The 11206-nt window shown below is 50.6% G+C and overlaps 1 protein-coding gene across 1 annotated transcript; it reads right to left on the bottom strand.

The window, feature by feature from the left end:
• Positions 1 to 1084: 1084 nt before the first annotated feature.
• LOC123113202 (ornithine aminotransferase, mitochondrial) lies at positions 1085 to 5815 on the bottom strand. Its single transcript, XM_044534372.1, has 10 exons — positions 5381 to 5815; positions 4664 to 4772; positions 4300 to 4530; positions 3484 to 3643; positions 3338 to 3393; positions 2460 to 2612; positions 2177 to 2274; positions 1855 to 1935; positions 1512 to 1745; positions 1085 to 1389 (listed from the first exon to the last, which is right to left on the bottom strand). The coding sequence occupies exons 1-10, from the start codon at positions 5524 to 5526 to the stop codon at positions 1251 to 1253; spliced, it is 1407 nt and encodes a 468-aa protein (XP_044390307.1). The 5' UTR covers positions 5527 to 5815; the 3' UTR covers positions 1085 to 1250.
• Between the last annotated feature and the right edge of the window lie 5391 nt (positions 5816 to 11206).

Genomic DNA, 11206 nt, shown 5'->3' with positions numbered 1-11206 from the left:
CTTCATAGTCTCCACTAAGCACCAGTATATAAACAATGTTTTGGAACCAAATGGTGAAATGTGCCAATGAGACTTTGTGGGGGATTTTTGGAATTTGCTAGTGAGCTTCTGGCCCAAAGCCCAACTAAAATTCTGAAATTTTCTTGGCCCATTCATGCACACATGTGAGTGGAGTGAGTAAGGCTAAAGTTTAGTCCCACCTCATAAGTTGAGAGAGAGTTGCACCTCTTTATAAGGTGAGCTCTTCTACCACTTATATGAGCATGAGAAGAGGAGACCTAAACGCGCGCTTCTCCTCCTAGGCCCGCCACGCCTCGTCACGACGCGCCGCGGGTTGCGGGATTGAGCCGAGCCGAGAACAAAGCTATGCACGTTGTCTATATTTTTGCTGCTCGGGAAAAATTAATGAGTCATTAATTAATAATTAACGAACGCGTTAATTACTGAGTCGTTTCCGATTCTTTTGGACCGTGATGACTCGGACGTGGGGTTTACTCCCACGACCTACCCGGCCCGCATTATATAGTCAGTCAGATGTCTACCCTAGCCGTCGCCGCTTAGTATGGTTTCTCACCACTGTTCCAGATCATTGCGCTGCTAAGCAAACCTTCTTCATCCCTCCTTTTGGCGTGCACCGGGAGAAGGGACAGCAGGCCTCCGGAACCCCGCCTCTCGTGATCCTGTACGGGAGAGGGGCGATCAGGTTTTTGGGGAGCACACTCGTGCGACTGCTGGCAGCGACGACTTTGCGAACAACGACTTCTTCCCCGACCTCGGCAACCTCATCCTCGACGACATGGGCGACAAACGCCAACACCGGCAGTGCTGCTCCCGCTGCACCGTATGTGATTCTATCTTTCCTATTCGAAATCATGATAGAATTCATGTTTCTAGTATATGCCCTAGATGTAATCTGTTCATCTGCTATGCTAGTTTGCATGATTAGTTCGATCTCTGCTACTGTAGTCATGATTTATCTTCTGTTTATCGGATTAAATCTCGTAGTAATTTGCTCATATTTCCAACAGAGCATGGGGTAAGAGAAGCAACATCACTACAAATAACGAGAATGGGCAGATGGATCGACAGACAAATTCCATTTATTTACAATCAATGTAGCAACGGCACATTTTCTGAACAGAGTGTGCGACATGGTGCGGTATACCAGTGAGAAATCCATGTTCTGTTATTCCGGGGGGGTTGTTGTGTCTCTGAAATTGCTGGTACCTCAGCTCTGCTTGGATGCACCCTTATAAATCCCGACCGCACCTATCACAGACTGGTATTTTTGCCTCCGAGTCTGGCTTCTTGATCTGCTTCTGCAACTGCGGCAAGTCATGCTCGAGCACATCGCTGAGTGCCTTTGATGCTTCTGCGAGCTCCTCAGGACTGGAACCACAGGTTTTGGGGATTAGCAAGCGAACGCGATCACATAATATGGTGTCAGTAAATGCAGACTTCTGAATAACAAGAGAACGAAGCATGATAACACATGGGCAAATGGGTCATACCTGATGGAAATGGGAGGGGCTAATCGGATTATGGTGTCATGCGTGGGCTTTGCAAGAATGCCCCTCTCCTTTAGCTTGATGCAAATATCATATGCAGAAGCAGGGTATAGAGCCTTGCTGCTTAGGTCTACTGCATTAAGCAAACCTCTCCCACGTATTTCCCTGATAATACGAGGAAACTTCTGTTGAACTTTTTGTAACTGGTCTCTGAACTCCTGACCTAACTCCGCAGCTCTGCAATTAAGCAAATGGTCAGAAGAAGAAAGGATAATAGAGTTGTATGTATCTCGAAATAGAAATGATTTAGACAGTTACTGGAGTTTCTTGTAAAAAAATAATGTACCTTTCAACAAGACCTTCATCCTTGACCACTTTCAGAGATGCGATTGCCACAGCACTTGCCAATGGGTTTCCACCAAATGTACTGCATTTGATCAAGTGTAACAGTATAAGAGTAATTTCAGGAACATGACATACACAAAAAGAACACTGAAAATAACAAAGAGATCATACAGCTGAATCTAGAGTGTAATTTCCTAGTGTGATGGTCAAAACTAGACGTCAGCATGTCGAGATTTATGCTCACTAAAGACAAAACTGAATCAGCTTACATTTAACTTGCTTTGGAATGAACTCAAACAAACAAAATTAACAGTGGTTCACACCTTCCATGTTCTCCCGGCTTGATACACAGCATGATATCCTTGTCCGCCAGAACTGCACTGACCGGAACTACTCCAGCACCAAGTGCCTTGCCTAGAATCTGGAGAGTTGAGATAGATTGTCAAAAATCAGAACTGTAGTTGTTATCCTAGAACAAAACGAAAACCTCACCCCCCAGGTACTCGTGTAGTAGAAGAGGAGATAAATGGAGAGTACCACCTCACCACCAGGTACTTGTGAAGCGAGAAGAGAAGATACGTAGAGAGTATCAGAAAAGACACTTACCACCATATCAGGTCGTACATCTTCCCAATCGCATGCCAACATTTTGCCAGTTCGAGCTATGCCTGTTTGGATCTCATCATCAATCATCAGAATGTTGTGCCTAGAACACAAATCTCTGACAGCTTTCAAATAGCCATCTGGTGGGATTATTACCTACACGAATTTGCAGCAGAATTAAGGATATATTCAGAAAAATGGTAGCATCAGGACATCAAACAATCATGATATAACAGAAACTTGGATACAGGCACCATAAATGTCACCCATAGTAAAACTAGCCCTGTCTTTTTAGCACTTTGGTTAGCAAAGGGACTGATTACTCACTGTATATTTTTTGTTTCATAAATGAACTTCTCAAGTTATCAGAATACTGGCAGATGATTTAAAATATCCAGATATACACGTCTTGCAATAATTAAGGATAAGGCACGGTGATTAAATCGCAATGCTTGGATCTGATCACTTGCAATCTATAAACAAGGACAGTGTGCAATGAAAGGATTCCCCTAATGTCATAAGTCTATCCATATCATAAAGTATTTTCTTGCTATTTGCTTTCCATTTTGCAAGATTATTATTGTACTGTTGATCATTTTATTGCTGCCACATCTAATGCATTTTGACAGTTAAGTTCGAAAATGTGCTCGAGCATATACATCATTCGTTAGTTATACTCTTAGATGTACCCAGAAAGTGCATATCATGCAGAGCTAATAAGCTCTTCCAGTCCATTAAATTCTCAAACTGAGTTCGATATGAACACAGTACCACTATGCAACATCAACTAGGGGAGAATTAGTTTCTAGCTATATACAGGAAATAACTAGCAAGGGAGGATATCAAAAAAGAAAAAATGCCAGTAACTTAAAGATCCATACCCCAGCTTCTCCTTGGATTGGTTCAAACAAAAAACCGCATATACGATCCCCATGCTCTGAACCAAATAGTATTTGTCAGCATGCTTCTACACACTAATAACAGTAGCATATAGTTGGTACCTGACAGAGCTCAATGGATCGAATACCTTTAAAGATTTTCTCCAACCCATCAATGTCTCCAAAATCAACTTTAAGATGACCAGGAACCAAAGGACCAAAACCACGAGTTGCATCATTGTCACAGCTCATAGAGATAACGCCCAATGTCCGACCATGGAAACATCCACAGCAAGAGACAATCAAAGCCTGCAAAACTCCAAACATTAGACAAAAGTAGGCATTAATGGGCTTCCAGCTTCTCAAGATATTAACCACTGCATTTGCCAAGACATAAAATATGATAATTTTCCTTCAGCAGCTTTTTTGCACCTGTCATTAAGTTTTTCATTTATTTAATACAATGATATGATATCTATATGTGTTTTCAGGATATCCAGATAAAATAAGCAAGGGCATATATCTAGGAGCAACACCATCATACCAAAGCATGGGTATGTCTCCGAGCACCACATGTAGGCTTAAGTTGGGGGCTATGATGCGCTTATTTTGAAGATGTTGGAGGAAGGAACTTTTGACTTGTGACACGTTTACTTTACTGTTATGTGATGCTTTCCTCTCACATTTCTTCTCATATGTCATCAAACAAATATTTTAGGATATATTTGCTTGCTTGATTGATTAGAAAAAAAAAACTAACCAAACATCATCATCCGGGACAGTGTTATTTTTATTTATTTTTTATTTTTGGGAAGAAGCCTTATAACAGTTAACGGGCGATCTAGGGAACAGAATATGCTACAGATGCAAGTCAGAGCTAGAAATCCATTGACGCACCACCACATGGTCCACATCCCAATACTGGAAAAACCCTAATAAACATGTATCATATCGTGAAGTTATACCTCGTTCTTTGGTATATTCTTCTTTTCATAACCCCATTTCCTTGCCAATTTAATAGCCGTTTCCACTCCTTCGGCTCCAGTGTTCATTGGCAACATCATATCATACCCAAACATGCTCGTCAAATACTGCGCAAAGACTGGGAATTTGTCATTGTAGAAAGCTCTGGAACTAAGTGTAAGCCTTTCTGCTTGTTCTATCAGAGCTCGTAGGACTTTTGGATGGCAATGGCCCTACAAGAGAATTGACAAACCAAGATCATTCATGAGCATAAATAAGTTGTCTCAAAGAATGCACACCAACTAATTCCGAAGTGTGAAGGTCGAATAGCACTTGGATAAAATGTCTAATTGCAGAGAAAATAACCTGATTGACTGCAGAATAAGCAGAGAGAAAATCAATATATTTGTTGCCTTCAGGGTCCAATATATGCGATCCTTCCCCTTTGGAGAACACCATGGGAATCGGATGGTAGCTGCACGCAGTGAAATGCTGAGCTCAGCAGGAATTTCAGACTAGAAATTTGGGTCATCGCACCATCAACATAGAAAGCATGATTTTGCAGGTAATTCGGAAATGTCAGAATCTCATATATACTTTTCATCCAATAGAACAAAGAAAGCACTAACAAATATCGACATCCCAATCAAATGCAGCAGCAATCGATCCGAGGTATTAAAGCAAGTGCGGATTTAGACTAGTTCGAAACAAAGGCGACAACACTGAGTCACTGTCACTACTAGGATATACAGAAACTGCAGTTGTGTATACAGGCGGTACTACTCAGTAATAAACAAGCATCCCAAATTTGACATGCGAGGATCTGTTGAAAAACGTTTCTGCAAGCCCAATTTAGTGATTGATTACTCCGTTCGCGGAACCGCGCTACTATCTCAAGATGAAGTGCCGAAGAAGAATATAAATCGAAGATAACTCCAGCTCACACGAACCCGAACCTAAAGCGCCGCGATCGGAGAAATGATCGACAGAATTTGCCGCTAAGACATTTACGCAAGCACAAGGCGTGCGACGGTGCGGGAAGGCGGGGAGAGGGTGCGATCTAGAAGCAAGCAGTCACCGTACTTGTGCGCGCTGCAGTCCTGCTCCATCCGTATGAGCTCCTCCGACGACAGCGCCGCCGCGGGTGCCGGGGCGGAGCACATCCCCCTCCGCGCCATCGCCAGCGCCAGCGCCCGCGCCGCACCCCGCCGCGATATTATCGCCGCCATCTCCGCCCTCTCCCTCCCGGCGCGCGCGCTTCACACTCGCTTCTACCTAGGATGTGGAGTGTGGAGGCGTCGTCGTATGTAGAGTGTGCGGGGCCCCGGTCCAGCAGAGGCTTCCTCCTATTCTTGCTGCGTGGTGGTAGTGCCGGAACGGAAGTGGAGGACACGCCACCGTCCGTCCGGGGCGAATTTGGCCGCGGTTGCTTCCTGCGTTGGGATGCGGAACCAAAGTTGCTCACGGCGTCTCTGGATAGGGGCGGAATGGGGCGGAGTCGACGGAGCTATCCGCCCGCCTCGGCCCGCCGTCGACTGCCGTTTGGGTTACGGAACAAGGCAGAGGGAGAATGAGAGGAGTGGAGTACTGGCCAAATTTCGTGTTTTGACCTTTTTGCAATACAAATTCAGGATCTGATCCTGGTTGAAAAAAATTCAGGATTTGACCCTTTGCTACCGTCAGGGGATCTGGCGGTAGGGTTAGACAGCCTACCGCCAGGGTCCCTGGCAGTAGGGTGCGACGGAGGGGGCGGCGGCCGTTTGCCCGAGCTGACGTGGATAAGTACCCTACCGCCAGATTCCCTGGCGGTAGGCTGTTTAACCCTACCACCAGAGACCCTGGCAGTAGGGTGTGGCTGGGTTTTGCAGTGCAAACCTTCTATAACGAAATATGAAAAGGCTCTGGCGGTAGGTTCATCCTACCGTCAGGGGGGTTGGCGGTAGGCTGTGTGATTCTACCGCCAGGGTCCCTGGCGGTAGGGTCCTGTGTTTTATTGTTTCAAGTTCATTTGCTTGCTTCTTTTCAAAAACAATATCACAATAAGTTTCACAAATATGACAGTAATATCAGAGATCTTAAATAATTAAATTTGGGCATCCCATACACATTAACAAAACTTGAAGTGCAAAGAACATTTCAAACGAATTTCAACTAATTAGTAAACGGAGTTCCACGGAGTTCCACAAATAGCAAACAGAGTTCAACTAATTAGAAAACGAAGTTCCACACACACACAAGTAGCAAACACACCGTTCCACAAATAAGCTACAAACAGAGTTCCAACACACAAGTAGCAAACACACCGTTCCACAAATAAGCTACAAACGGAGTTCCAACACACAAGTAGCAAACACACCGTTCCACAAACGGTGTTCCAAAACACAAGAGCTGTCGGAGTAATGGGCCACGGGTAGGCTAACCCGAGCCCCTGAACCTTTGAAGACATCGGGGCAGGCTGCGCCCCTCAAGCCGAGTCCCAGGGACGACTCCAAGATAAGCCGAGTCCCAGGGGCGACTCCAAGATAAGCCGACTCTCAGCTGACGACTTCCAGAGAAGCCGGCTGAGGGGAGTCGGCCCGCGACTCCAACCATCTCCTGCCTTCGCCACGATGGACGGGGCGGGGTACGGACATAGCGTGGCCGTCCCTACCCTGCTTACGAGGGGCTGGCATGGCTACAGTGCGCCGTATCGCTGGAGATCTCCATCGTGGCGCGGCACTGTTGCCATGCCTGCCCTAACCTCAGCCTCAGTGGGCGGCGCACTGTGCCCACGACGACCTACCTGTACGGCCCAGAGACGGCGGGACCCGCCCGTCAGCGGGAGCACAGAAGACGGCGAGAACGCCCCGAAGACGGATCCGTGGGAGTCGGTCGGCCCCTCCCACGGGCCCCGCACGCCATTAACCAGACAAGACGGGGAATGGCGACAGTGATCGTCTGTCAGGCGGCGGCACTGTTGCCATGACCCCATGACCAAGCCAGCGTCATTAGAAGCACGACTACAGTACAGGGTCTGTCGGCGGGGCCCACCAATCGGCGGGCCCCACCAATCGGCGGAGAAGACGGCAGCCTGAGAGACAGACGGCTGGGACCCGCACCCAACCGGATTACCATTGTACCCCTGGGGGGTAGGCCTATATAAACCCCCCCAGGGCACCCATGCAAAGGGTTGGAATCCATTAGCGCTAGACCAGATCATATAGGAAGGAGAGAGCTAGCCTCGCCTTCTCTTACCTCCAGAATACAGCTCGAGGAGCAACCTTGTACTCACTTTGCCTTAGTGATCATGCGAAGACCCCGCAGAGAAGCAGTAGGGGTGTTATCTCCTCGGAGAGCCCCGAGGCTGGGTAAGATCCGCCGGCGTGCATGACTTCGCCTCATTCCGTTTCCGGGCACCGGCGATGTTCTACTCGCCCCCACCATGACAAGCCATCCTTTGGCATATGTCGCACCCAACCCCCGACATTTGGCGCCCACCGTGGGGCGAGGTGCACCATCGTCCGGAGACCTGCTCTAGACGGGAACCCTTTTCCTCCCCAGCGAGCGTAGCCAGCCCGGCACACCCGATGGCGCTTGCCCCGACGCGCTGCAAGGCATCGACGATGCCTGTGCGGCGAGCTGCCTTGCCGATTTCCTTGGCGAGGTCTGCATCTTCGACGAGCCTGCATCCGACGCAGGCACGGGCGGCCCCGAGAGCCTCCTCGCGGGCCTCCTCGACCAACTCCACGTCACTGGCGAGCCTGCCATGGACTTGGAGTCCGTAGGCTCCACCGACCCGATGCTGGTCGACTCCGACGCCGTGTCACTCGACGCATTCCCCACCAACATGGTGGTCTACAATGAGCCGCTCCCTCACAAGGAGAGCGGCGGAAGCGCCGTCACGGAGTTGCTCGTCATCAGTCATGGCGAGCATTCCGGTGAAGGAGCTCATGACCCACTCGATGCGGCTCTACGAGACCTGACCGCGCCCATTCCGGAAGACGCTGACGCCAAGACCCTGGAGGCGCGCCGCCTTCAGCTCGTCAAGGGCGCGAAGAAGCTGGCAAGCATGAGACGCTTGTCAGAAGCCTACCAGCGTGAGATGGATCATGCTGTGGGCGGCTCGCCGGCTCCAACTGGGCCCAGCCGCCTAGGCATGGTCCAGCGGCGTGGCGCGACCATCGCCAACCTGTTCGGGGCCAATCGCCCTGTGTACGCCACGCCTGCGGAGAACATCCGCGCTGCCCAGGCGGTGGCGGATGAGCTAGACAACTTCGAAGGCGAAGAGAGCCGCCTGATGACGGAGCGAGTTCAGCGGCTCCTCGACGCGGCTGCCGCGCAGAACGAAGCCGGCTGCCGCACGGAGGCGCCGCAACGACAAAACGATGACTTGCCTCCCCGCCGAGATCAAGGCGCGATGTCTCGGACGCCGACTGGCGGTGTCCGCGAAAGGAAAGACAAGGATCCGGCTGTTAGCCACAGTCGGACTCGCATCACCATCGAGCACGACCAAGACGGCCGCCCAAGAGCAGTGGAACGGCAGGGCGACTATCTGCTTCCTCCACCACGAAGAGAAAGGAGAGTCTCCCCACCGCCTGTTGAGCATCCGACTCTCAACGACCGCCTTGGCCGCCGAGAGGGAGTCGGAGAGAACGACGCCCGCCACCGGATCGACCGACTCCACCGATCCCTGGCGCTGGAAGAAGAAGACGAGTTGGGTCCTCCCTGTTTCGGACCCCGCATCCGAGATGAGTCCTTTCCCAAAGGGTTCATGCTCCCCTGAGATACGCCCAAGTATACCGGCTCCGTGAAGCCGGAAGATTGGCTAGTTGACTACTCCACAGCCGTCAACATAGCGAACGACAATAAGCGTGTTGCCGTGAAGTATTTTCCACTTATGGTCCAGGGCACGGCCCGGACATGGTTGAACAGTCTGAAGCCCCGCAGCATCAACAGCTGGGTCGACTTCACCGAGGCTTTCATCCGCAACTTCACAAGCACGTACAAGCGACCCCCCAAGCCGCGCCAGCTTTCCTTGTGTGTGCAAGGTCCCGATGAGTCGACTCGCGACTACCTCACACGCTGGGCCGAGCTTCGGAACTCCTGCGAGGGTGTGCACGAGGTGCAGGCTATCAAGTACTTCACCGCCGGGTGCAGAGAAGGCACCCTCCTCAAGCACAGGCTCTTCTGCGACGAGCCGGAAACCCTCGACGAGCTGCTGATCATAGCAGACAAGTATGCCACGGCCGACTCCTCCATGAAGACGAAGATTCAAGTTAGTGTGACTGGCAAGACGGCCCCTTAGGCTCCCAGAACTCTGGCTGGAGACGCCAGTCGGCGACAGCAACAGAATGATCACAAGCGCAAGGCCCCACAGCCGGCTTCCAGCAGCCGGTAGGTTGCAACAGTCGAAGACCAGCAGCCGGAGGGGCAGCCTCCGACCAAGCGACAGAAAGGCGGCAAGTCCAACTGGTTGCCGGCCTTCTCTTACGAGTAGACTTTAGATGGTCCCTGCAAGTTCCACAGTGGCATGAAGCCGTCAAACCATACCACCCGGAAATGCCACTGGCTCACCAGAATCGCCAAGGGAGACGGCCTCCTTCCTCCTCCGCCTGCTGGGCCGCCGCCTCCACCGCCGCCCCAGCAGCCGGCTGCCAGGCCAGTCGGCGCCGTACAAGATGAGTACCCGGAAGAGCACGGAGCCTATGTGGTGTTCACTAGTGTCGCTGATGATCGACACAGCAGACGGCTGCAGCAGCAATAAGTAAATGCAGTAGCATCAGATACTCCAGAGTTTATGCATTGGTCCGAGAAGCCTATCGGTTGGAGCAGAGCTGATCACCCAGAGGTGATGCCGAATCCGGGCTCCTACGCCCTGGTTTTGAGTGCCACCCTGGCCATAGATAGGCGGGCCGCTCGCTTCTCGCGAGTGTTGATAGACGGAGGCAGTAGCATCAACATCATGTACAAGGATACCATGGAGAAGTTAGGAATCAAGCAAAGACAGCTTCAGAGCAGCCGAACTATGTTCCACGGCATTGTACCTGGCCTTTCCTGCTCACCAATCGGCAAGATCCTGATAGACGTCCTCTTCGGAGACAAAGATCATTTCCGCCGAGAGCCAGTTTGGTTTGAAGTGGTGGACCACGAAAGCCCATACCAAGCGTTGCTTGGCCGACCTGGTTTGGCCAAGTTCATGGCGGTCCCCCACTACGCCTACCTCAAGATAAAGATGCCGAGTTCTAAGGGGATTCTGACCGTAGCCGGCGACTACAGGAAGTCGTCCGCTTGCGCGGCTAAGAGCAGTCGGCTGGCCGAGTCCCTGGTGATCGCAGCTGAGAAGCAGCTTCTTGATCGGGTTGTGGCGATGGCCAGCAAGCAGCCAGAGATGTCGCCCGACCCCAAGGAGTCGGAAGCTGAGGGTTCGTTCAAGCCGGCTAAAGAAACAAAGAGGATACCTTTGGACCCGGAGCACCCAGAGAGGCACGCTGTCATAGGTGCAAACCTAGACAGCAAATAGGAAGGCGAGCTTGTCGATTTCCTCTGTGAGAATCGAGACATCTTCGCATGGTCCCCTAAAGACATGCCAGGTGTACCGACGGAATTCATCGAGCACAAGTTACATGTCCGATCTGATGTGAAACCTGTCAGGCAGCCCTTGTGCTGCCTGTCAGAAGAGAAGAGAAGAGTTGTTGGGGAAGAGATAGCCTGACTCCTAGCGGTCGGCTTCATTATGGAGGTATTTTTTCCAGAATGGTTAGCAAACCCGGTCCTGGTGTTGAAGAAGAACAAGCAGTGGCGGATGTGCATTGACTACACAAGCCTCAACAAAGCTTGCCCCAAAGACCCATTTGCTCTGCCGAGAATTGATCAGGTGATAGACTCCACAGCCAGATGCGAGCTGTTGAGCTTCTTAGATGCATATTCAGG

The sequence above is a fragment of the Triticum aestivum genome, chromosome 5B (genome assembly GCF_018294505.1).
Source record: "Triticum aestivum cultivar Chinese Spring chromosome 5B, IWGSC CS RefSeq v2.1, whole genome shotgun sequence".
Taxonomy (NCBI): Eukaryota; Viridiplantae; Streptophyta; class Magnoliopsida; order Poales; family Poaceae; genus Triticum; species Triticum aestivum.
The sequence above is the reverse complement of the archived record's forward strand: the minus strand, read 5'-3'. Positions and strand labels throughout refer to the sequence as shown.